This window comes from Pan troglodytes, chromosome X, assembly GCF_028858775.2.
Source record: "Pan troglodytes isolate AG18354 chromosome X, NHGRI_mPanTro3-v2.0_pri, whole genome shotgun sequence".
Taxonomy (NCBI): Eukaryota; Metazoa; Chordata; class Mammalia; order Primates; family Hominidae; genus Pan; species Pan troglodytes.
In genome coordinates, this window is record NC_072421.2 from 153855157 (window position 1) to 153881373 (window position 26217).

Consider the following 26217-nt stretch of genomic DNA (forward strand, 5'->3'; position numbering starts at 1 on the left):
AGCAGAAAAAATGGCTGTCCTGGTAGCCTCAGGAGCCACTGTGTCCAGGACAAGGCCTGTCCTGTCAGCAACACATCATCTAAATCATATATTGGGCTCTGCAGGACTGGGAGCAGATGGTTACACTGGAGACCACAGCCGTGGCTGCCACCCCTCATGGTATGAGCCCTCCAGGCACACGGCTGTATATGCGTGTGCACGTCTAGGCCCATCCTGGCATGGGGCCCATGCACGGAGGATTTGCCTGTCTCCAGTCCCTCCTCCACTTTCACCTAACCTCAGGTGTCCCCTCCCCCTGGAGAGCCTGAAGCCCTCTGGTTTGGAAGGGAAGGACATGTGGGTGAGGGGGGTTGAGCATCGAAATGATGCTGGGATCTACAAGGAGGGACTGAGGAGCCAGGTAAGAGCCTCCTGCCCCCGCACATCCACCTTCACATCTCCTCCCTGGCCTGCAGGCCGGGACGTGCTGGCCCTCTCCATTGCCATGGAGTGGGGATTGGGGAAAGCAGGGGAGGACCAGGTAGAGAACGGGTTGGAACAAGGGTGGGGCAGGGTCTGGCCGTCCTGCCAATGTGCTGTGCCTTGGAGAGGGGAGAGGAGGGAGGAAAGTGAGGAGTGCATGGGAAACAAACCCAGGCAGGCTCTCAGCACTGGGCAGAGGGAAACCTGGCTGCTCCTCCCACAAGCAGCTGAGCAGGAAGGGCACAGGGAGCCTGGGCAGCTTCGTCTACAGGGCCCCCACACCAGAGCATGGAGTGAGCCCTGGGAGGGGACCACTGTCGAGTCTGTGGAAATCTGGGCTTTGTGGCCTGGATTCCTCTCAGCTGAGAGTGGGCAGGGGCAGCTGAGGGTTCCAATAGCATTTCCCTACAGCACGACAGAGTAAGTCTGAGGCCCAGAACCTCAGGCTTCAGAGGACAGCGCCTGCCAGCCACTGAAACCCAGGTGTCCCACCTGAGTAGACATCCAGGCCGGGCATACTTGGTCGTGCACTCATTCAGAGAGCTGACAGGTTTGGCTTTGAGTTCTGGGCTCAGACTCTGCTGCAGAGCAAGGGAATAACCACTGTTAGCCCGGCCCAGACCATCTGCAGGCGCCAGGTCTGGCTGCTTCTTCCTCCAGCTTCTGGAGGCTCAGCACAGCCTTAGGCAGCCTGGCCATGCCAGGCCCTTCCCACGTGGGGGTGTGGGGTGGGCTGAGCACTTGTGGACAGGTTTTTCCCCCATGCGTCCTGCCTCTTAGGAAACTCCTCACAGGTGAGTTAAGAAAGGCTCAGCCTTTCTTAGGAGGTGGGGGATTCTGGAATGTCGAACAACTCAAGATCCCTTTGGGCTTCTGGGAAGACAGACTCCTGGGAGGAGAGTCCAGGGGAACCAGCGACAGAGCTAGGATCCCAGACACATTCCCTGAACACACTGTCCACACGGAGCCTCAGCAGAGCACGCTGACCATGGAAGAAATTCCAAAGGGTTGTCTCTATATATTCCTCCAAGTAGAACCTGGCTTGCTTACTGTCTGCAAAACAACTCGAGGGTGGTGACATTCAAAGTTGTCTGAGGACTAGAAGGTTAGAGAAGCACCCAGATCAGACAGAACAGAGCCTGGAAAGCCCTTGGAGGAACACAGTCCATGAGGATTGTGGCAGGAAGGGCTTGGGGCAGTCTGAGTGGCAGACTCCAAAAGGGGCAGAACAGGACCAGGACACAGCTGGGGGTTCAAAACTGGCCCCATCTCTGCTAATTAGCTGTGTGATCTTGGGCAAGTTGCGTAACCTCTCCAGGACCTAAATTCTTTGAGAAAAAACAGTAAGTCCCACTTCTTGGAGGTTAGAGATGCTAACTGTGAAACCTCCCTAGGATGCATAAAACACTAGGGGCCCAGGAGCTTGGGGCCCAGGGAGTCGGCCGCCCTCCCCGCATCCTTCCCCTGAAGCCCACCTGCAGTGCTGCCCAGGGCTCGCCACCAGCTCTCAGCCTGCTCTTTGGACGGTGCTGCAGACAGGATCTCTGCCCCACTGGTCAGCCTGGCACCCACACAGTCACAGGTCAAACTCCACTGTCCCTTTGGGGACCCCCATGCCTCCAGCCCCCGCTGAGCCAGGTGGCTGCTGGGGGCGATGCCGGAGTCCATGTCTCTCTGCTCACCTTAAGGAGAATGTGTGTTTCCTGCCATGGCGGCCCCGCAGCCTCTCACACCGGGCTCCCGTGAGGTCAAGGAGGGCTATGGAAGCTACTTTCTGAGGAGAGATGAGAGGCAGGGGTCACTGCGGCCATCTCAGCTTTTCCCTGTGGGGTCCCTCTGTCCTGGGGCCCCTCTGCCTTGTTTCCCAGTACCCTGATGTCTGCATCTCCCCTACCCCGCCTGGTACCTCCGCTGCCATCCTCTCATCCAGGAACAGGCTCAGAGAGCTGCCCTGCAAGGTCCCGCGGCAGCTGTCCCAGCAGCTCGAGCTAGGCTGTGGAGAGGAGGCGGGAAGGTCGCATGAGCCACACGCAGGAAGCCAGAGCTAGGTCCTGTCCACGCCTCACCGTGTGTGTGGAGCTTCCCAGGAAAAGCGGTGGATTGGACCAAAGTCCCAATGGGGAAAGGGAAGCCACAGAGGGGCTCTGACGGGAAACCAAGCAGAAGGGGAAGAGCAGGTGGGGAGGAGGAATCCCAGCACCTCCTGGGTGGGGGGTGGGTAGGTGGGGGCGGTGGCAGAAGCTGGGAAGGGTCCCAAGGAGCCAAACTGCCTGGACAGCATGGTGGGGGGTGGCATCTGCCCAAGTTCACAGTGCAAGGGTGCCAGGCCCAAGATGGCTCTTCGAGCCACTCAAGTGCTGCTGCAAGTGGGGAGCTGCCTGGAGAAGGAATCTCCAGGCACTCACCTGCCTCCCGCCAGGCAGCAGGTGCTGCTTGAACTCCAAAGACCCCTCCATGGTGGGGGTACCCTTTGCATCCTGAAAATGCAAGATGGGGCTCAGAAATGTCAGGACCAGCACCCTCAGGAAGGTGGGCAAGGCACCCACTGCCCCCGGCTCTCTCTATTCCTCCCATCCAAGTACTAACCAGGCCTGACCCTGCTTAGATTCTAAGATCAGATGAGATCAGGCATGTTCAGGGTGGTATGGCTGTAGACAGCCATCTTTATTCCTAATGACCTTCAGCTCCTGTGCCCGGGCACCCAGCACTGGCTCCAGGGTGTGGGCCCTCACCCCCACAGCCCCAGCCCCACTGCATGCTCCAGGGAGACCACGGCGGGGGTGCCTGCAGCCCCATGGGGACACCTGCCTGGGAGTCCCTCGTCTCAGCCAGCTGTGCTCCTAGCCCCTGGTGTCCAGAGGGCCTCCACTGAAAGGATGTCAGCGAGCTGCCAGCTCTCCCGGGCTTCAGCTCCTGTGGCTGCAGCAGGAGCTCCTGTTCCATCTTGGGGAGTGGGCAAGGTGAGCCAGGTCAGGGAGACCAGCCACACCTCGGGTTCCCGTCTACCTCCCCTCCCCCAGCCCTCCCGGTCAGAGGGGGCCTGCCTCCCCATCACTAGCTCTTTCAGCTTTGGCTCTGGAGGCTCACACCCAGTCCACAATGGTGCCTCTCCCACCACCGCAGCTGGCCAGGGAAAGGAGCAGGTAAGGCAGGGCCGGGTGAGGGCTCAGTGCCCTGGGAGACACTGATTTGCAGGCTGAGAGGGACTGTTCCCCCACCAGCCCTCAGCCCCTAGCCGAGGCAGTCATCACCTCTGTCTTCTGCATTTGGGCAAACTTCTCTTCCTGGGCTGCCAGCAGCTTTTCTAAGTCCTGGCGTCTGTGCAGCAGCAACTCCACATCTGACACTGAGTGCTGGGGAGAAGCATGTTCAGGTGAGGCCCAGCTTAGGGGGGGCCCAGAGCCTGGTAGCCAGCTAAGGGGCAGGACCCCCACTCACCCCATAGTCGGGTTTCAGCAGGAGGCCCTCCCGGCAGGCCAGCCAGGCCTCAGCCTGCTCCAGCCTCTGCAGAAGCTTCTGCAGGCCCCAGCTCTCGGCACAGCATTGCCAGCGCAGGACCCAAGCCTCCTCCAGCTCCTGCAGCCGCCCTTCCAGCTCCTGCAGGCACTCTGTCACCTGGTGGGGAGGGGCTGCTATGGGTGACAGCTTGGGTAGGGCTCCCACCATGGGCAGGGCAGGGCTGGAGAGCCAAGTGTTAATGGAAGTGCAGAGGGAAGGCTGTGAGACCCGCACCTGCCCCTTCCCAGCCTCTCTCCCTGCCTGCGCCCAGCCTTCCTTTCCCGCTGGTTTCCATGCCTGTGAGGGGCCCCGAGGCCCTGGGCAATCAGGCTGTATCCCCAGCCCAACCCCAGGCCCACCCTCTGAGTTCACACCTCCGCAGACATGAAGTGGCTGTTGTCCACCAGCTGCTGTCCTTCCTGCCGCAGGTCCTGGGCTTGAAGGCGGCACTCCCTGATTTCTTGCCCCAGCTCTTCATGCTGCCCAAGGAGCTGCTCAGCCCCCGCCAAGTCCTCAGCCAGCTCCTCAGCCAGCTCCTCGGAGGACGCCAGCTCCTGCCTCTCCTGTGCCCATGCTCTGTGGGGCAGGGAAGGGAGCTGTTGTCAGGGCTGGCTGGGGAGCAGGGGAGGGAGGGTCCAGCTCCCCCAAGAGCCAGGATACCCCCACCCCACAGGGTAGAGCTGAGCCGGCAGCTGAGGTAGGACACCTACAGCAGTTCCTGGCAGCGCCCGAGGAAGGCATGGCCCTGTGCAGCCTGCACCAGCCACTGGCCTCGCTCCTGGGCCTTCGCCTGCAGGGTGGCCCAGGCCTCCTGCACCTTGGCCAGGCCCCCCGGAGCTGCAGGATGTAGCTGGCCCAGTCGGCAGGCCTCCGTCTGTACCCGTGCCACCTCCTTCTCCATAGCTTCCAGCTCTCTCTGCAACCAGAGCATGAGATCAGGCCTCAGTCCCCCAACTGAGCCGACGCGTGCTCTGCATTCAGGAGCACCAGGCCTCTCTGAGGAACCACCTCCACTCTGCTGCACAAGCTGGGCCAAGTCCTAGGGCCCCTCGGGGAAGGATCTGGGTTTCTGGAGAAGAGGCTGAAGCAGGCTGGGGTGGGAGGGCTGAGATAGGTCCCCTCAGCCACCGCCTTCGGGCAGGGGCTCAGAAAGGCAGGCTGCAGGGCGTGGGCCTCACCTCCAGGCGCCTGTGCTGTTGCTGCAGGGTCCGCACAGATGACAGGCTGTGGCCTCCGTCCTCTCCCTTCATCAGGGCCGTCTTCTCCTGCATCCTTCCCTGGAGCTCAGCCGCTGCCTGCTGAAAGCTGTGGACCTCATGGGCTGCAGCCAAGTTCTGGGAGAGGAGAAAGGACCTGCTCAGGGCTGTTCTCTGCTCCCAGGATTCCTTTCTCCCTGGAGACATGGCCTTCTGGGCCACCTCCTTTTGAACAAGGAGGACCATGGGGCTTGATGTGTCCCCAGGTACAGAAACCATCCTCCATGCTGCAGCCCTCAGTGAACGTGATGATATGAGTCTGCGGCAGGCCAGGGGGTGGGGAGGGCGGGGAGAGGAGAGGGCCTCGTGCATCTCAGGGAAAGGCAGACGCGAGGTGTTGGGTCCACGTGAGGGAGCAGGCCGGTTCTCGGGGATCTGGCTGGCCCTGGCAGTACCACCTGCAGTGCCTCTCATGGGGCTGGGGGACCGGGTCAGCTCAGGAGGCAGCCCCAGCCCAGGACCTACAGAGATGGAATGTCCTGGGCTGCAGCCAATTCCTGGAAGAAAGCTGAGCAGGTGAGGGAGAAGGCGCATTCACTTGAGGCCAGCAGGGTGTGTGTCTTGTTGGAACCAAAGCCTGTGGTAAGGAGGGCTTAGAGGGATTTTTTGAAGACTCTGACACCCCTTAGCTTGGCCCGGCCTGTGATCACCTACCTCTGTGCGGGCTTTTATTGCTTGGTCCAACCTCTCCCAAGCGGCCTCAATGCAGCTCCTCTGGGCTTGGATGTGGGGATAGCGCCTGGGTGCACCCCGCTCCAGGGTGCCTGCCAACTTCCTCAGGGCATACACCTTGGCCTGGCCCAGGCTCTGAACTTCCTTTCTGAAAGCATCAAACTTCTCTTCCAGCACCTGCAAAGGTATGAGGCCCAGCAGGGTCACTCGAGATGGTATCATGAGCTCTCAAAGCTCATGAAGAGCTCAGCAGACTCTGATGGCTCTGAAATCCCTCAGCCCAGGTTCTGGAACCATCGGGATCCTCCCTAGGACACCCTCTCCAGGCTCCTTTCTGCTGACTCCCCAGCAACCCTTTCATCCCAAGGCAGGCCTTCCTCAGCCTCTGCCCACTCCCCGTGAGGTTTGCTCAGGAGTAACTCACCTTGACACCCTCCAGGTCCTGCCCGTAGTCCTGGGACTCGGCGGTGGCCGCCTTGGTGGTCAGTCAGGCGTCGAGGAGCAGGGTCTCTCGCTCCAGCTGGTGTAGCTGCAGCTGCTCCTGCAGGCCGTGCCCCCTGGCCTCCGCCCTCCGCAGCAGCTCTGCGTGGGCCTCCTGAACTGCCTGCAGCTGGGCTAGCACCTTGGGGCTGTGGGAAGAGAGCGACAGTCTGGACTGCAGCCCTTCCTTTCCAGGCTGGAGCAGTCTCCTGCCATCTCTGTAGGGGGCTTCTCTCTGCTCCTTCCCGGATGGTGTGGCTTCCGCCCACCTTTCTGGGTTCTTCCTGCTCTCCAGGAGTGCTGCTGTCTGCTGCAGCCGCTCGATGCGTGGGCTGAACGCTTCCAGGTCTCTCTTGGTGGCCTCCAGCCGCCGCAGAAGGGCCTGTGTGGCTTCAGCACTGTGGCCCATGTCCTCGCTGTCCAGGACATGGCCCCGCTCAGCCAGCCAGGATCCCGCCTCCAGGAGCTGGGGGTGACAGAGTAGAGATCCGTTTTCCCGGGGCACCCTCCAGGGCTCAGGATTTACAGCCACGATTCTCAGCCTGGCTGCACAGGGGAATCACCTGGGAGCTGTCATGCTCCCTCGGCCTGGCCCCACTCCTAAGCAGCCTCATCTGGTCCGGAACACAGCCAGAGCGACAGTGTTTTGTAAAGGGTCCAGGTGATTGTTTTTTTCCATGCAAAATAGACATTTTATTCTTGGTTCATAGGCATAGATTTTGTCACTTAAAACCAAGTTTTAGCAAATATTCCTTGCAGTGTTTCTCCCTTTCATTTATTAGCCTATTTACTTCAGTTTTTCTTCCTTTACAATTGTATTCACCATTGTGAAGTAATTGAGGTATAATTGTCCGAGTGAAGGTTCCAGGTGATTCTCATGTAAAGCCCTGGTTGAGAACCACTGATCTAGAGGGAAAAAAGACAAAAGCCAACCCAGCCAGCAGCTGTGTTCTGGGAAACATGTGGAAGGAAGCCCTTGGGGACAGGAGACCACTGAGTGGAGGAGACGAAAGGTGCCCAGGCCAGGAGCCCCGGAGTGACCTCCCGGCCGCACTCGCCCTGTGTTCCAGGCCTGCCTGCTGTGCCCTGCCCATCACTCCCCTTACCTCAGTCAGAAACTGCTGGGCCTCCTGAGCCTGCTGCAGCAGAAGCCGCCTCCGCGCCGCCTCTGCCCGCAGGTGGGCCATGGCCTTCTCCAGCTGCTGCACCCGGGCGGCCACCTCGTGGGCGGCAAAGTGCCCAGCACCACCCGGGTCAGAGCCTCGTGGCTGCTTATCTCACTCTCCAGGTTCTGTGGGGGAGGAGGCAGGAGGATGCGGATGTCGCTGACCCTTGGGGGACTCCCACAGTTGTGCTTGAAGTTTCACGGGACCCCACTAACTTGTCCCCAAGGAGTTCCCTGTCCCCATGACTCCCAAAGAATCCAGGGCATCCCAAAAGCCCCCACAGGCAGAGAGTTCCTGGCTGGGCCACAGAGAGTGCCATTTCCTTGGCTGAGAAGCCCTGCTCACGTGCGAGGCCGGCCCTCCCCGGGTGGGCCCACACCTGGTGCTGCTCCTGCAGGTGCCGCACCGCACTCAGGCTCTGGCCATAGTCCTGGGCAGCGGCCAGAGGCAGCTTCTCCTGCACCCAGGCACCTGGTGCTGCTCCTGCAGGTGCCGCACCGCACTCAGGCTCTGGCCATAGTCCTGGGCAGCGGCCAGAGGCAGCTTCTCCTGCACCCAGGCCATTTCCTCGTCGGCGTCCCTGAAGAACTTCAAGAGGAGGCTCCGGGCCTCCAGGGCCGTCCTGCGCTCCCGCAGGGGCTCCCTCAGGCTCTTGAACCTGCAGCGGTGGAGGGTGGGACCAAGGGAGGCAGGGACCAGGGTGTCAGTATTAGGGATACCTGGTGACACAGATCACCCAGCTGTGGCCCTCACCATGGGCAAGGGGAGAAAGTGAGAAGACATCAGTTAAGAGGGCAGGGGTGGGGGTCCCTCCAGGAAGGCCGGGAAGAGAAGCTGAGGGCACGGGTGGATCTACCTCTGAAGCAGCCGCCGGGCCTGTTCTTCCACATCTTGGGCAAGGCAGTGGCCTTCCCTCACAAAGGCCTGGGCCTGGCCCAGCAGTGCCTCAGCCTGCCTGGCCTTCTTGTCCACTGCTGCCTCCAGCTCCCTCTGTGTGCCCAGGAGCTCGCCCACCCCAGGCAGGGCCTGGCCCACAGTGGGGGCTCTCAGCTCAACCTCGATGGGCTCCAGCCAGTTCTCCAGTTCCTCCATGCTCCGCAGGGCCTAGGGTAGGAAGTGAGGTAGGCAGGAGGGGAGTGGCCTGGAGCCCGGCCAGCCACCCCTCGGCCTGCACAACCTCACCTCACAGGCCTTCTGGAGCTTGGCCACCTTCTTCTGGGAGTTGTCTTGCAGCTCACCCCAGAGTGCTCCCAGCTACTCCAGTTGCTCCTGGATGGCCTCCGAGGCTGGGTGCCCCCCTGCAGCAGCCTCTGTCCCTCCTGCAGCCACAACATGAAACACACCTTGTGGACTCAGGACTGCCGGTACCAGGGCACTTGTGTTGACTCTGACCACCAGCACTAGAGCTGCAGAGTCCCTGCGGTCCAGCTGCATGATCTTGAGCAACTTTCTTTACCTAAGCCTCATTTTCCTCATCTGTATCATAGAGAAAATAATGGTTATTTTGTTTAAATGAGATAAGTCATATAAAATACTTAGCAGGGTGATTTATATCAGAGGGAGCCAGCCTGGGGTCAGGACCTGCCTTTGCAGGTGGAAAAGAGAATGTTTTAAAAAGTGCTATGCTGGGCACAGTGGCTCATTCCTGTAATCCCAGTACTTTGGGAGGCTGAGGCAGGTGGATCGCCTGAGCTCAGGAGTTTGACACCAGCCTGGACAACATGGCAAAACCCCATCTCTACCAAAAATACAAAAAAGTAGCTGGATGTAGTGGTGTGGGCCTGTGATCCCAGCTACTTGGGAGGCTGAGCTGGGAAGATCACTTGAGCCTGGGAGGCAGAGGTTGCAGTGAGCTGAGATCTTGCCACTGCACTCCAGCCTGGGTGACAGAACAAGACCCTGTCTCAAAGTGGCTATGTTTTGACTCCTTCGCTGACAGGACTGGTGGCTATGTCCTGTTCACATCAAAATGTTATCTTTAAAATTACTGAAAAGGTGCCATTTTTGGAGAGGGTGCCCGCCACCCCCCCCGCCCCGCCGGAAAGCAACTTCTTCTCACTACACTTCTGCCTAAACAACCACTTAGCCAGGTGCTTGCACACAGAAAGTACTGGATAACGCTGGCCACCGTTACTGTGGTTCAGCACCAGCTCTGGGGCACTGTCCTGTGTTCTGCCTGGAGAGCTGTCCCACCACCCTCCTGCCTGCAGGGCCTCACCCGCTGCAGCTCCTACTGTTGGTGCATGCTCGCGTCCAGCTCCGCCTGGAAATTCTGCTGCTTCTGTAACTGTGCTGGCAGCATGGCTGTGTCCAGCAAACCCTCCTCCAAGGCCACCAGGTTCTTCTCCCTCAGCCACGCAGCCACCTGGGCACGTGGGGAGGACAGGCCTGCTGTCCAGGGCTTTCCCATTCCCCTGACCTCTGGGATACCCCAGAGGAAGGGTGGCCTTTCCCTGGGTCGACTCCTTCCCCACCATGACCGCCTCCCTCTCCAAGCGAGGCGAACCTTCTGGGAGTCCTGCAGGAAGGCCTGCAGCTGCCGGAGCTCCTCCAGGCGATGGCGGCGGGTCCCGGCTTGCCTGAAGAGCGCCTCCTTCCTGCCAGGAGGAGAGGCTCATGGGCCTGGAGCCACCCCCGGGGCCAGGTGGGGTGCCCGTCCAGCCTAGGCTTTCTCGGGTATGAATATACTCCGAGTCTGGAGTTTCCTTTGCAATAAAGGTACATTGCACTCCCCCTCTGTATTTGTGTCTGTTATGCGCCGGATTTTGTACCCCCAAGTTTGTTTTTGTTTTTGAGACAGAGTCTCACTCTGTCACCCAGGCTGGAGTGCAGTGGCACAATCTCGGCTCACTGCAACCTCCACCTCCCGGGTTCAAGCAATGCTTCTGCCTCAGCCTCCCGAGTAGCTAGGACTATAGGCTCACACCTCCAGGCCCAGCTAAATTTTGTATTTTTAGTAGAGGCAGGGTTTCCCCATGTTGGCCAGGCTGGTCTTGAACTCCTGACCTCAAATGATCCACCTACCTTGGCCTCCCAAAGTGCTGGGTTTACAGGCGTGAACTACTGCACCCAGCCTGTACCCCTGAGTTCTTATGTTGAAGGCCTAACTCCAGAAGTGTTTTTGGAGACAGCGTCTTTAAAAGAGGTAATTAAGTGAAAATGAGGTCATATGGGTGGGTCCTAATCCAGTGTGACCTTGTGAGAGGAGGCAACTGGGGCAGACACAAGCACAGGGGGACGATCTGCCTCCTGCAGGAGGGCAGAAGCCAGGGGCTAGAAGTCAGGGTGGCACTGTGCTGGGGGAAGCTGAGCCTGCCAGGAACCACCTAAGGTGACTGGGGGAGGGGTGGTGACAGAGACCAGCAAAGCAAAGTTTGCATTCTGTTAATTCAAAGACCTCCACAGGTACCCAGGTGTGGTCCACCTGCAAGAATGGAGAGGGGGTGGCCCCGACCACTGCCAGGACACCAGCACAAGGAGCCATGGCATTTGTGGGTGCTGGTTGGCTCTCTGATCGGCTCTCTGAGGACAGAAGCCCCCACCAGTCTGGGATCTGGCTTTTGACCGTACCTGCCTTGATCTAAAAGTCTGAGGAGCTGCATGAAGCAGCCAAACCTGATGAGCTTTTACAGGGAAAAAAAACTGCAGAGCTGGGGTCTCATGGGCCATGCAGGTCACATGCATCTGTGTCTGAACTTCAGTTAGATGAGCTAAGACTTCTGCTAGCCTGCCTGTGGGGCCAGCACAGTGCTTTCGTCCTCATCACAGCCGTTAAAGCCCAGGATGTGAGGCTCAGCTGCCGTGAGGAGGAACTTATCTGAGTCCTGCCATTAGTGGGCAGCACAGGGACTCAGGACTGTGACCCTGGAAGGCCGATGCTTGACCTCTGTGCCCTGCGACCTTCCGTTTCGTGAGATGATTTCCTCTTGGTCTCCTAGCATAAGCCTCTCTTTAAACTCCCTTTGATCTCAACTGAATGAAGAAGGAAGTGGGATTTTCCACGTGGTGTTTGATGTCCATAACAGGCAGACACATTGCAGGGCCAGGGGTGGTGGGGACCCCCGGCATCTGACCTCAGTCCTTGGACAAGGCTGGTGAGCCTGGGCCAAGTAGTGGAAGGGTGGGAAGGGAAGAACCGGGATGCCAGATGCCTGTGCCAGCCTGCCCACAGCACCCCTCACCCCAGAGCCACCACTACCTCAGAAGCATGGCCGGGCACCTGTCCAGGGCACTCTGGGCCTCGGGGTGCCCACCCTGGTGCAGGCCGCGGGCCGTGGCCTCCAGAGCACTGATCTTTCCCGCCTGCTCCTCCAGGTCCCGCTCCAGCATCTTGTGCTTCCACAGAAGGGGCTCCATGGGGGCCAAGGGGTCCTGGTGGGAGTGGGGAACCCAATACTGTCCATGAGCCTCCCCCTCCCATCCCAGGCTACCTGCCTTCCCACCTAGAACCATCCTACCAAATGCTCATCCACAGAGCGGCTGCTCCACCCAAACACATCCCTCACATCCCTCAAGGCTGTTTCCAGCTTTAGGACAGTGATTCCCAGCCAGGGGAGGCATTTGGATTAGGGATCAAGAGCCAGAATCTCTGAGGCAAGCAGAGCTTTTTCATGTAAGGTGAAAGCTCCCTCCTCTGCACTCCCTGGAGGACCATGTTAGTCCCCAGTTATCCTCTGAGGTCTCCTATAAGTTACACTCGTCTGCTTCAGGGTTGGGGCAGTGGTGGGAAAAGCCAACCTCTAGGCATTTGGGAAGCGAGGAGGGCAGGGGTGAGGTAGCAAGAATGGGTCAGGCCCACACAGGCACTCTAGAAGCTCCTTGGTGTTCGCGGTGGGGCCTGCCCACAGCTGCATGGGAACTGCTCTAGATGACGGGTAAGTAACTGCCCAGTGACGGATGTGGCCCAGGGTGGGGAGATGGCCCAGAAGGGGAGGATCCCTGGCCTAGGGAGCTCAGGCAGCACTGGCTGGTTTGACCCCTAATGCTGCTCTTGTAATTCCCCCCTCCTGCCTATTCCTGCTGGGCACCTACCCATAGACCCTCACTGGCTAGGGAGTCTTCCTTGCTGCAAAGCCAACGTTCCATCTTCTCCACTGAGCTCAGAAACAGCTGAGAACAAAGGAAAAGGCAAGAGACAGTCGGTGGAGGGTCCAGCCACTGCAGTTGGAGTGACTGTTCCAGTGGCATAGGTTAGGGAACCAGGGTCCTGGAAGGCAAGAGCGCTGAGTGGTGGGGAAGTCCCTGGCACAGCAGCCCCTCCAGTCTCAGCCTTGACCAGAGGCTATGGGGTCAGCACAGGCCCTGTTCGGGGGGGGCAAGATGCAGACTGGGGATGGGACTGTGCCTGCCTGTAGCTCCAGGGCCTGCTGCAGCTGTAGCTGATGCTCCTGCCAGGCCCCTTCCAGGCTGCTCAGCTCCTGTTCTAAGCCAGCCAGCACCTGGCGAATGTCGGAGCTGAAGGGGTGCCCCGCTGTGAGCAGTCGCTGCCCAGTGCTTTGGGCCAGGCTGATGCTGTCTGTCCAGGAGTCCAGCTCGGCCTGGAACAGGACTGGGCTCAGATCACTGGGGGCTGGAAGCAGCCCAGCAGGCAGGAGAGAGGTGGGGAAGCAGCTGAGGAGTGGGAGGCTGGAGGAGATAGGCAGGGCGGGACACTCAGGAGGCCCAAGAGCAAGGAGATGAGAGGAAGGGGAGGGCAGGGTGGAGCTGAGAGCCTAGGAAAGGCTTGGGCCAGCTGCCCATTCACCTTGCACTCCTGATGCTCTTCTAACATACGCCGGGCTTCCACAGGGCTGCGAAGAGCGGGGCTCGTGTCCATCTGAGCCCGCAGCCTCTGGGCGCTGACCAGCAATTCCTGCAGCATTGCCTGGAGTTTCTGAGCTTGGTGCAAGGCATCCAGCGCCTCCCTCCTGCCCACAGCGCTCATCAGCTAGTCGTCAGGCCTTCAAACCCCTCTCCCCCATGCCCACTGGTGTCTTCTGTCCCTTAATCCCCTCAACCACAGGAGGGCCCATGGGCTGGGAGTTACTGGGAGGACAGTACAGTTATTTGAAGGGTGGAGAAGGAATCCTAGGGGAACACAGGGGCTGAGGGGAGCTGTGGGGACTGAGATGCTGGAGGATGGGTCAGCGAGGGCAAGGCCTGCGGGTTCATACCGCTTCTGGGCCCTGCTCTGGAGCTGCCACCAGCTCTCAGCCACCTCCTGCTGCCTGTGCCTGAGGCCATGGGCTGCCTCAGGGCTTCTTTGGCAGAGGCGGCCCACTTCACGCTCTAGGGACTGTGGGGGAAGCCGGGCTCAGAGGCTGGGGCAGGGGAGCTCTGGGCCACCCTGGCATCCCAAAGCCCCTCCTCCCCACTTGTGCCCAGGGTCCTACTGAGGAGATGCCCTGGGCCCAGCTCTACAGCCAGCTACGCACCTCCACCTGGGCCTGGATGGGGTGCACTTCCCGCTCCAGCTCCTCGTGTTTCCGCAGCAGCCTCTGCACGCTCTCCAGATCTTTCCCACAGTCCAGGGCCTGGATCAGGGCTTCCTGGAGGAGGGGCATGGCCAGTTACCTGCTGGGCCTTTGCTTCGGCTCCTCCTTCCTGGCAAAGGGCCCAACCAGTGGCTTCTGTGTGCACAGCAAGTCCCCAGCGTGATTTCCTGGCCCCGACTTTGAGGGCCAGAGATCTCTTCCTTATGTGAGGGGGACGATTCTGAGGAGCAACTCTGGATTTGGAGTCTCCTCTGAGGGAAGAACCTCACGTGTGTGCTGCTTCCCTGTACAGTCTCACTCAACTCTCATCCCTTGAGGAGCGAGAAAGAAAATAGAGCAAGGATGGACAGGCAGGCCTGTGCCGTCATTTGAGGGCAGAAGCCAGCGGAGGAAACAGCCAGGCATGCCCAGCACAGGCAGCAGCACCTGTTTCACACAAGGGCTTCCTAGACCAGGTTCTAACTCTGCCAGATTCCAGCCCGGGGCTCTGTGGTTATGTACACAGTCCCAGGGCAAACCTCCCGAGGGTTTGGGCTTCCTCAGGGATGGGAGGAAACAGAGAGTGTGTTTTCTGGCCTCTGGACCTGCCATGTATCTGGGGACCAGATCTGGGGGAGAAAGGAGACAGGGAATCCCCCACTGAGCTTGCAATGGGTACTTCTATGGTCCTGAGTTGATCCCGAGGGCCAGCCCATCAGATGTCCCTGGTGCAGACTGCTGAGACCCACCTCCAAGTACCCAGCTGAACAGGAGAGGCCAGTGAGGGGGGAGACGCATGGGAGACTCTAGGCAGCGCCCCCTCCCCTGACTGCATTTGCTCACAGCCCCCACCGGGACCTCTTTCCACCACGTACCTTCTCCTGAATCCTCTTGGTGACATTGTCCAGCTCTCGGGACAACACGTGTATCTCCAAGGCCCCTTCGAGCTGCTGCTGGTACCAGAGCAGGTTGCCATGGAAACTCGCCCACCTGGCCAAGGGGTGGTGGTGTCATGTGGAGCCTGAGGTGGCCTTCCACCCCTCTTCCCGGCCCTTTGGTTCTCCCCAGCCTGGGACTGGCCTGTTGTTGAGCTGGCTTCGCCGCTGGCAGATGATCTTGACTTCCTCAGGGTCCCGGTTCTTGAGCTGCAGTGACAAGTCACTGATCCTCCTGATGCAGGCATCACCCACTGTGTCCTGCAGGGGAGGTATGGGTGAGGACATTGGCACCCCCCACGCAGAGCCCCTTCTTCCCACCTCAGCAGGCACTGGAAGCATGCCTGGGCCCCGGAGCACGAGGAACTGCATATTTGGGCAGTGGGAAGAACTGCCTCCTGCCTCCTCTACTGCGGCAGGTCCCTGAGGTCACCCCGTCCAGGTGAAGTGAGCAAGATCAGCTTGGAGTCTGCAGCCCAAGAGTCATCTCTAAGGCCAGAAAATGGGATCCCTGCACTGGGTACCATGTAGGAGGGGGAGAGTGGGCACATGCTCACTAACAGAGACTCTTGAGACGGAGTCTCCCTCTGTTGCCTAGTCTCCCTCTGTTGCACTGTTGTTATAGTGGCACAATCTCAGCTCACTGCAACCTCCACCTCCCTGGTTCAAGCGATTCTCCTACCTCAGCCTCCCGAGTAGCTGGCACTACAGGTGCCTGCCACCAAGCCTGGCTAAGTTTTGTATTTTTCGTAGAGATGGGGTTTCACCATGTTGGCCAGGCTTGTCTCAAACTCCTGACCTCAAGTGATCTGCCCGCCTTGGCCTCCCAAACTGCTGGGATTACAAACGTGAGCCACTGTGCCCAGCCACAGAAACTTTTAAAATGAAAATTCAGCTTCTTGGTTGAAGAGAAGCAAAGGGAGGTTGTGGAATGGAACAGTGAGCTCTGGCTTCCTGGGGTTTGGGTGTCCCCACCCCAGGACTCGTCTGAGCTGAGGCTGGTGCTGCTTGGACACTGGATGGGGTTTAAAGGTACACAGGGAGGGGGTCCACCACAGGGTGTGGTTGCAGATCTCCTGCCTCTGGCATCTGTAGAGCTTGTTTAAATTTCCAAAGCACTTTCCTATGAAGTGCCTCATGCAAGGTAGGCAGGGAAGGACATTCCCCTCCTTTTATAGATGCCGGAGCAGAGCTCAGAGGCTAACCTGGCTCCTTTGTGGCAGAGCCAGGATTCAAGCCCAGCTCCTTTAGAGTCTAGCTCTCTTCCTACTGCAGCATCTGGCACAGCGTCTGTGAAATTCCACCATTAACAAGGGATGTCTTAGGTGTAAGCACTGCCGCCTCTTAAAAAGTAATATACATGTACCGGGGGACAAGGTTAGCACATTTGGTCTTTAACACCTGATTGTCAATACATTTGCCATTTTTTTTCCCTGTATACCACATAAGAGAAATAGATGTTTGGTGTGTGTATGTGTGAGGGGGCGGGTGTGGGGTGAGGAGAAGACGCTGAGACGCCGAAATAGTCACATTGAAGGTGGGCGCTGATTATCTGCCACATCCAGGCATATGTCCTATCTTTTTAAGATTTTTTGAAATAATTATAGATGCCCAGGAAATTGCCAAAGTCCTGCAGAGAGGTCCCTGTGCCCTTCCCCAGCTTCCCTTACAGCAGCATCCTATATAATGATAACATTAAAACCACAAAGCTGACGTTGGTGTAATACTACCAACTAGACCAGACCTCATTCAGATTTTATTAGTTTTTGCAAGTACGCATCTGTGCGGGGCAGTGGGGGATAGGTCTATGCAGTTTTATCACAGCTAGAGACTCACGTACCTGCCACCACACCCGTGCTCTCTTACCTCTGAGGTGGGTGCTACCCCCATTCTAAAGAGGAAGGAGTGAAGGCGGGTGAGAGGAGGGAGCCTGCCCGAGGGCATAGGAGGAGCAGGCATGGCGCCCACGCCCTGCTCTACAGCCCACACTCTTTCCCTGCTCTCAGTTGGATTTTCAGTGCGGGATGCATGGCCAACCTCTACCCAGCAAGGCCCCCTTACCCCGGCTGAGTTTCCTCGGAACACGCAGAGCTGCTGTCGGAGCTGCAGGCAGTGCTCCAGGTCCTGGCCCAGGTCACCAACATTCATCTTCACCTCCTGTGAAGGCCGAGGGTGGGGAGGGAGCGCTCTGAGCACCAGCCCAGGCTCCTGGCACCTGCTGCTGGGGATCCCTCCTGTCAAGGGAGGGCTCCTCCCCCCATCTCTCAGCCCCCACCCAGCTGGGGCTACACCTTCTCCTGGATCCAGGCCTCTGCAAGGTCCACTCTCTGCAGGAACTCCAGGAAGTTCCGCCTGTCCTCCAGCTCCTGGCCCCTGAGGGCCATTGCCTGCCTCAGGTCCTCCCAGTGCTTCCACAGGCCCTGCAGCCGCTGGGAGACCTCTCCGGCTCGAGGGTGACTCTGCCAGGAGAGCCTCTCCCTTCTGGAGGGAGAGAGGGGACACAGGACATCTTGCCTGCTGCACTTCCTCCTAAGACTGACATGGCCCCTGGGCCACACTTTGGGGCAGGCATGGGGCTGAGGGCCCTGTTGTTACCTTGGCAACACAGGTCATGACCTCCTCATGGGCCTGGACTTCAGCCTCAAAGGCCTGGTGTTTCAGCAGGGGCTTCAGCTTATCTCTCAGGTCCCCAGGAGGGATCGGCTCCTTCAGCTGCTGGGCCCACGCCTGGATCCAGTCCTCAGCCTGGTGGGGGTGGGACATGAATGCTGCAATGTTCTGCAGCCTCAGGCCCCAGACGCCACAGGCCTAGCCCCCAGCCATTCCCAGGAGGCTGGCCTCAGGGGTTGGGGGGGCAGCACCTGGTAAATGAGCCCTGAAGGTTCCAGCTCCGGAAGGTTGCTGCAGGAGGCAGCTGGGCAGGGCCTTGGGTGGGCTCTCGTTTTGGAGGTGTGGCCCCTACTCCTGGGGCCCTGGGCTGCTCTGCTCCCTTCCCCACCTCTCTTGCCCTGGCGCTGCTAGAGCTCGGGACACTGGTGGGGTCTCCACACAAAGGGGCTTAGATCCCATGTTCTGGGCTCCAGCACAGCCTCTGGGAAAGCCATCCACCCCCGAACCTGTTTCCGCCTCACAGTGTTGCGGTGTGAAGGCGGCTGAAAACTGTCGAGTGTGGTTCCAGTGGAAGGCCCTGGGCTGGGGGTGCCCTCTGACCTGGGTTGCGGCCTGGGTGAAGCTGGCCATCAGCAGGGAGGCATGCAGGGCGTGTCCCCGGCTCTCCGCCAGCTCCTTCACTCTCACCCGGCGCTGCAGCAGGATGGGAAGCCGGTCCCGCACCCGGGGGTGCCGGAGCGTCTTCAGCCGCTCATGCAGGGCTGCCTCCTGTGGGGCAGGGGCACAGCTGCTGCTCTCCCACCCTGGGCTGGGGCAGGGCCTGGCCTGCAGGGCTCACAGTCCTTTCTTTGAGGGCCCCGGAGCCCTTACCTCAGCCCCATATGGCTGAGGGGTGTCTGATCCTCCCAGCCACAAGCCAGACCAGTCTGCTCCCCAAGGACCGCACGGTGTGGACAGAGCCGAATGCCCCGTGTGGGTCTCTGCAGTGTGGCCCATCTCCCCCTGGGCCCTCTTCTTGAGCCACACGTACAACTTGCTCAGTCAACCCCAACCAGGCCCCCAGCCTCGCAGGCTCATCAGCACTGCCTCCAGGAACGCACCAAGCGCCCCGTGACCCCCTTCAGGACTCTCTCCCAACCACCACATTCTGACCACGCCCAGGCCTCCTGACTCCATTACCTTCTTGTCCTGGGCAGTCAGAACCTTCAGGAAGACCTCGTGCTTGCGAATCAACTGCTCTACCTCTTCCACCGAGCTCCCCAAGGCACTGGTTTTCAGGGAGACCTGGATCCACAGAAAAGTCAAAGAGGCCACCAAGCCTTCCAGCCAGCCAGCCCCTCCAGTTGCAATCTGTGCCCATGGGCACTCTGGGTATGGCAGGGCCTTAGGAGTGCCCACTGAGCTTGGCATGGAGCTGTGAGGAGTGGGAGTCCAGGTTGGGAGGCTGCGACACCTCAACCTCTGCACCATGTGGGGAGCATGACCAGCCTCTGGCCAACTTCCTCGGGGCTCAGTCTGGGATAGGGGCTGGGGATGTCAGTGGACGCTCAGGGGCCTCAGCACTTCACCATGGCCACCTGGAAGGACTTGTGCACAGCTGCCTCATATTAGAGAAAAAGCCAGAGAGGCGGGAGGAAAGGGACTGAGCAGAGAGGGGAATGGAAAGGAGGAGCAGGAGGCTGAGCGGAGTGTGAGGGCGGGAGGGGACCTGCCTCCTGGGGCACGAGGATCTCCTCCAGGCGGCCGCACTCTCTGAGGAAGAGCTGCTCCTGCTGCTCGGCCTGCAGCCTCTCTTGCTTCCGTGCCCAGGCCTGATACACCTGGTCCCGCTGGTCCTGCAGGGCTCGAAGCTCTTCCTGGACCTGGGGATGGACACATGAGGAGCCTCAGCTGGGGAGGGTGGTGTGGGTGAGGTGAGGACTGGATCCTGAGGGAAGCTCCTGAGGAGAGGCCAGCATGGCACAGTAGGACGGGGCACCAGGTGGCCAGGCACAAGCTTGGTCAGCTAGGGTATGTGGGGGCACCAGGGGAGGGGGCCCACCTCCTTGGTGGGTGTCCCTGCAGCAAGAAGTGCCTGCTGGCCCAGCTGGGTGGCCTGCTGCCACAGCTTCTCCCGGGCCTCCAGCTCCGCCCGGAGCCACTGGTGGGCACTGAGCTTCTGCGGGCCGCTGCTAGGCTCTTGCGAACTCTCCTCCACCTGCAGGTCCTGGCGCATGCGGGCTGCCCAGGAGGCGTAGTCACGCACCTGATCCCGGGGACACGGAGGGAGAGCCGGGTGAGGGCTGGGCTGGGCAGCAGGAAACCAGGTGCTGAGGCAACTGCAGCCCACCTGAGTCCACTCACACAGCCCAAGCCGACCTGGGTCAGGGCCTCGGGTGAGGCACGTGTGGCCCTTTGTCACTTGGTTTCTCCGTTGTCATCCAACCCGATCCTCCCAGAACCACGAACCCCCTACATGAGCCAGACCCTCACCACGACACACCTCTGCCCTTTGTTCCTCCTGCCTTCCCGTCTCTACAGAGCTCACCTGGATGAGGCCATGAGAGGACTGGCGGCTAGCAAGATCAGCCCCATCAAGACTGCTTGATGGGGAAAGAAAGTTCACCTGCTCTTCAAAGGCCCCTTGGCCGCCTTTGCCTGGCAAAGCCTTCCCTGGTATTTGACATTGCACTGCTCTCCTTGTTCTCTGAATTACTAATTTAACCCTTACAGTCTTCTGCTGATTTGGGTACAACTATACAAGATTGGTGCTGGAAGGACTTCAGGCCCTTGTCCAAATATCTCATTGCACGGAGGAAGGAAGGGTAAATGGCACAAAGAGTCTTGTAAACTCTAAGTGCATGACAAACCCAGGGTTAAGTGCCTTGCTCAAGCTCACACTGCTAGCAAATCAGCAGAGTTAGGTCCCTAAACTCAAGCCTTTTTGCAGTGTCAGTTTGGGCCTCCTGGTCTGCCAGGTCCCAGGACATTGGGATGCCGGGGACATCCCATGGCCAGGACCAACTGTCCCAGTCTGATTCTCTGGGTTTCGGGCTCATCTCCCCAGGAAGCAGGGCTCCATGAGGGCAGCAGTTCCTCTGTCCATAGCTTCTATATTGCCCTCCTCTCTCCACCCGTGGCTTCAGCAGGGAGCTGAAGACAGACATTAAATAGATACTGACTGATCCAGAGGTCACTGTCTAACATCTGGGTCTCCAGTTATGAGCTTTCCTGGGCAGTTCTTACTCCCAGCCCTGGCTGGGACGCTGAATGACTGCCCTGCCACTCACCTTGCTGGCACTGACCCAGACCCTAAGGTGTCACTGCTACGCCCATGTGCTCAGCCCCTGACCAGCCAGACTGACATCCCGTGTGCTCGTGCTCTCCCACCCGAGTCCATGCTTGTTCTCCCTCCGGAGCTGGAGGGCCTCATGCGTGCATGCCCATGCATGGTGCAGCACACACACATGCACACACACGCCACCCAAGGGGCAGGAGCCCTCACCGCCGTGCGGAAGCGGGCCAGGAGGCGTGCCCGCTCCAGCTGGGCCCTGCGCTGCTCCATGCGTCGCTGCAGCACTGCCCACGCCTGCGTCACAGCTTGCTGCCTCTGCTGCACCGCATGGGCCTGAGGCCCCGGACACAGCTTCTGCACCCTGCCTGCAGTCTCCAGCAGTTCCTGCAGCTGCAGGAGGGGCAGGGAACAGGGAAGCAAGGGTCATGTCCTCCTGATTATCTCGCAGATGTATCCCTCGCCTGGGAACTCTGGCCCCCTTGGGCCACGTCCTGCCATGCACAGTAGGCCCATGGGAGGCTCTGAGGGAGAGTGGAAAATCTAGAGGAACAGGCGGGCCAGCCTGAGGGGACTGCAGGGGCCTGGGTCGGAGAGGCAGCCAGCTGGGCTCACCTGCCGCTCGGTGCCCACGAGTTCTCGCTCCAGCCCCTGGTGGCTTCTCAGCTGGGCCTCCAGCCCACGCAGGTCCCGTGCCACATTGTTGGGGAGGCTCGTGGCTTTCTCCTGAGGAAAGGAGAATGCCGAGGAGATGAGGGATGGAGGGTGAGCACTGAGCTTGGAGTGTATCCACTTCTAGCCACCCCTCCGGCTCACACCTGGACCTGGGTGAGGACTTCCAAGAGATCTCTGTGAACTCTGAGGGTGGTCTCGGCGTCTCGGAGCGCGTGGCCTCGGGCCTGGGTCAGCTCCCACAGCTCCGACCAGGCGGCCCTGCCCACGGCGTGTGGAAGACCAGCCGGGGATCAGCTGCCGGGCCGTCTCATTCCTCCCTCCCGCTAGGTCTGGTCAGCCCGCTCCTCTCTGAGTTGTATCGGGACTTGCCCAAAGCTCCTCCTTCTTAAAACCTCTCCGGCCTGTGGCCCTGCCTACGCACCTTCTTCCTGGGAGCCTGTCTTCTAGCTTTACCATGAATTCAGTGCTTTGCTGCTGTAATGCTCGGCACTGCATGGTATCTGTGCTGTGATACTCCTTACATCCTGTGCTTTGACTCATAGTGCGTCACCCAGGTTATGATCACAGACGCTTTGTGGGCAGGGGCCACATCTCTCCGTTCCTCGCTAACTCTGCAACTGGCTGAGCTCCTAAGGCTTCTGCCAGGCCAGGCTCTGGGCTAGGGGTTATGAGCAAGTCATGACCTTGCCTCAAAGCTCACAGGCTGGGAGTGGATCCAAATCAGCCAAGTGGACAGCTAGGAACCACACGAGTCATGGGCTGTCCCGAGTGAGCACAGGAGCTGGGGTAGCTCAGGGGAAGGCCCTGATGTCTGGCCCCACCATCTTCCCACAGCTCCTGCTCTCAATCCTGGGAGCAGGACTCTGACCTGCACACCCAGCCTCACCTCCCTTCACAGACCAGAGCCTGTGGCGGGCTCAGCTTCTCTGCAGCTAGGCCCCCTGCAGAGCCCTGTGGGCAGCCAGGGCCAGCGTGGCCTTCACAGCATGCCATCCCCTCTTACCACTCTGGGCCCTGCCTGCCCAGCTCCTTCCCCCAAACCCCATGCTGGCCTGGCCCGCTGGGCACTCACTGCAGATCTTGCTGCCTCTGACGGACCATGGGGCCAGCACTGTGCCCATGCTCTAGCAGGCTCTCTGCCAGCAGCCGGCAGGCGGCCACCCGCTGGCTGCCCATCTCCACTTGGTGCTGAAACTTTGCAAACTTGGTGCAGAGGTGCTGAGAAGAGGGGAGTGGGTGACAGGGTAGCCCCCGGCTGGTTAGGCGTCAAGCAGCCTGGGAATTGAGGCACCTCAGTGCCCAACTGGGTGATGTGGGGTTGGACAGCCACGGCGTCTGCCCGCTCCACTCAGGAGGCCCCACCTCAGCCAGGGCTCACCGCTCTGCTGCCACCTTCTTCCTCCGCCCCGCCAGAGCCAGCTTCCCCACCCCATAGGCTCTTCCCCAGGGCACCCTCCTTGACCCTGGCCCTCTTCTCACCAGGGCGTGCTCGGGGTCCTCCCCCAGGCTCTCCCCTCCTTTGGCTGCCTGCTTCTGGCTTGCCAGCCAGCCCTGCAGGTCCTCGGCCTCCCTCAGGAACTCGTGCAGCCTCAGGGTCCCCTCCAGTTCCCGGTCCCTGTGTTGACAGTCCGTGGTTCCCCAGAAGTGAGTTGCCCACCCCCCTGGGGGCCAGTCGGGCCAGCCAGAGGGGCCAGTCTGAAAACTGGAGTTACTCATGGTCTCTGTCCAAGCCTGCGGCTCACGATTCAGGGAGTAGTAGACACAGCAGTGCAGGTGTAGGGGCAGAGGAGGGTGTGGACGTGGGGAGATGGACTGCAGGGAGTTGTGGGGCCTCACTGAAGAATTTATGGAAAGAGGTGAGCAACACACACCCTTCTCCCAATGCATCTCTACAGCCTGGGGTCATGGGTTCTGATTGACTTTGGGCCATGGCATGGGAACAGTCAGCTGTGGCTAGGCCTCCTGTACCCACTGATGAGAGGGGTTATGGTGTCCTCACCGTGTGGCCGCCAACTCCTGCAGTGCCCACAGCTGCTCCCGGAGCCTCTCCCACACCACACGCAGCTGCTCAGGGACTTCGGGGCCAGTGAGGGTTTGGGCCGTCTGGTCAAGCTCCTCCATGGAGCTCCAGTAAATGGCTAGTTCCTCCTGTAGAGCCTATGATGCATGAGGACCCATGCCAGGCTCAGCCTGGGTGACTCATCCACCCACCTGTCCGTCCCCCACCCATGCAGTCACCAATCCCCATCCATTCACCCACCACTCACACGCCCATCCATCTACCTCAACTCATTCATCCACCCACCCAGCATCCATCTACCCATTACTGATGGAGTAAGTACTTATTGTTCCATAAAGTGAACACTTGGTCTGTGCCCACTGAGGGCTCATTATTTAGCAGGGAAAGGTGAATGCTGGCTAATCTGGGCCAAGGAAGGGAGGGCACAGGAGGCATTAGACTGGACCCCAACATCCATGTGTAAGAGAGAGGCAGAGTTAAACAAGCTGTCCAGTATAGCCGGGAGATGTGTGCTCCATGAGGCCAAGGCTACAGGTCTTTAGAAAGACCTTCTCTGAAGGTCCTGTCGCAGAACACACTGGAACTGGGGCTGTGCAGGAAACATGCCCAGACAGGAAGACAGTTCAGTGACAGCAGGAACCGGGACTGCCGTGGGCTCCAGGCTTTGAAGGTTGTGTGGTTCTGGGAGTCCGAATTCAGGAGTGAGGAAGGGGACTTCGAGACCTCCCTCCCTTCAGCCAGGGGATGTTTGTGGGAGGAGGTCGGCTTCATGAAGGGCATTTGGTTAACTCAGAGGATGACGGGTAAAGCCTGGGAGGAAGACACCTGTGGGAGATGTGGAGCGGGCTGGGCAGGTGACCTTGACAGAGGAGAAAAGTGCCAGGGGTGGGGTAGAGAGGAAGCAAGAGGAGGCGGAGAAACCCCAAGGCCACAGGGAGAGGCAAGTCTCGTAAGAAGATGAAGGGAGAAAGTGTGTACATCACAGTGCCCAGGTTGCCTTGGAAGAAGGGGCACTGTGGGATCTGGGTGGGCAGTGGGGATGGGGCTGTCTGTGTCTCCAGGAAGCAAGAGCAGGGCTCCGTGCCTCTGAGAGAGGGAGGGTGACAGCCCTCTCCCCGTGGTCCATCATCACCCAGACCACACTGCAGGGGAGGCTCAGGACGTGGTACCTGGTGCTTGTTAATGAGCCTGAGGGTGGCTGCCTCGTCTCTGCCATAGTCCCGACTGCTCACCAGCGTCCGCTTCTCCTCCACGCAGCCCTCCAGCTCTGACACATCCAGAAAGTACTGCCAAGAGTGGGGCCAACTCACCTGGAGGATCTCAGACAGGACCCTCCGTCAGCCCTGGAGACATCTGCCCCTGCTCTCCAGCATCAAAGGGGCTTCTGTGCCCATAGGGGCACCCATCAGCTCCCAGCCCAGAGCCCCCACCACTGATCCGCCTCCCTGAGAGTCCCACAGGTGGCACCTCAAGGAGCCCTGACTTCTGCCTCTTCCCCCAACCCCACCTCTCTGCATCCTACCTGCTGGAAAGCGACAGCCTGCTGCAGACACTGGGCCTGCGCTTCACATGCCCTCTCCAGCTCTGCCCAGTGGCCTTCCAGCTCCTGGCACTGCTCCATGATGTGTTGGGCTTGGGGGTGCCCTGAGGCTGCTAGGCTCCGCCCAGAACTCAGCACCCATTGCACCTGCCCCTGGTGAGCTTTTACCTCCACCTGGATCTCCTGCCACAGAGTGGCTTGAGAGGCTGCTGCTCTTAACCCAGGGGCGTCCGGAGCAGAGCCATGGATGTGGCTCCAGGCCCCAATCATGGCAAGACCCCCAGGGTCAAAATAGCTGGGGCAGAGATTTGGAAATTGGAATACCCAGGGGTGAGGGCTTAGAGGCCAGGACACCTGAGTATGGGCAGAGGGTTTCTAAGGTCTGGGAAGCGGATGTCGGTAATCCTGTAGGAAGAAGAGGGCTATTACCTTGTGCTTGCGGTGAAGGCTCTGGGCACCATTCAAGCACTCGGTATAGCTGGTGGGGCTGCCATGGGGCATGTGCTCAGCTACCCAAGAGAGCTCCATGTTGCTCAGGTGGCAGAACTGGTGCAGCTCCACTGAGGCCTGCAGCTGCAGGCCCCGGATGGCCAGATGCCCCTGCAGAAGCTCCAGCCTAGGAGGAGGAAGAGATTGGAGAGGGTGGGAACAGAGTGAGCACAAGGCTCCTGGTTCTCTCCTTGGCCAAGCCAGGGCCCGTGAAGAACAAGACCAGGGAATAGAGCAAAGCCCCATCTGACAAAGGGAGGCAGTGGAAGGGCGCCAGGGCCCCACCTCATGGCCTAGATGACTCGCCTGACCGCACTGTGGGGGTCCTGCTAAGGAAGCATAATGGGGTCTCCGACCCTCCCATCCCAGAATGACTCTACTCATAAGGGAGGAGGTCTGGACACCCTGGTCCTGTGGGTGCCATCTTGTGGGACCTTAAATTCACATGGAGGAGTGACACACAGGTGGGTGGGAGGACAGACCCCACCTCTGGAGGTGCTTCTGGGTCTCCTCCAGGATGGCCGGGGAGGCGGCCACACCATGGGCCTTGGAGGCGAGGGCAGCCATCTTGGCAGCCAGGGTCCGGCTCTCACTCTCCAACTGTTGGTGCCGTTTCTGCAGCCTCTGGCTGGAGCGCAGGTCCTGTGCTCAGGGGCAAGTGGGCGAGACATGTGAGCATCCACCCATCATC

At 59.8% G+C, this 26217-nt stretch overlaps 1 protein-coding gene across 1 annotated transcript; it reads right to left on the minus strand.

Moving 5' to 3' along the window:
- Positions 1-1869: 1869 nt before the first annotated feature.
- LOC129138706 (spectrin beta chain, non-erythrocytic 5-like) lies at positions 1870-23193 on the minus strand. The gene is given in 43 exon segments (XM_063804244.1): positions 1870-2023; positions 2145-2236; positions 2369-2455; positions 2868-2939; positions 3271-3405; positions 3714-3815; positions 3901-4077; positions 4335-4536; positions 4671-4876; positions 5139-5294; positions 5871-6065; positions 6313-6517; positions 6638-6834; positions 7475-7614; positions 7617-7659; positions 8006-8192; positions 8391-8638; positions 8717-8835; positions 8838-8853; positions 9753-9899; positions 10041-10131; positions 11733-11905; positions 12566-12643; positions 12883-13071; positions 13278-13440; positions 13687-13808; positions 13948-14061; positions 14862-14976; positions 15067-15182; positions 16983-17078; positions 17213-17384; positions 17386-17402; positions 17517-17666; positions 18132-18299; positions 18711-18815; positions 19244-19393; positions 19573-19776; positions 21016-21195; positions 21418-21528; positions 21621-21747; positions 22364-22428; positions 22576-22695; positions 22957-23193. Coding segments are annotated over 43 exon segments (5943 nt in total).
- Positions 23194-26217: the final 3024 nt, after the last annotated feature.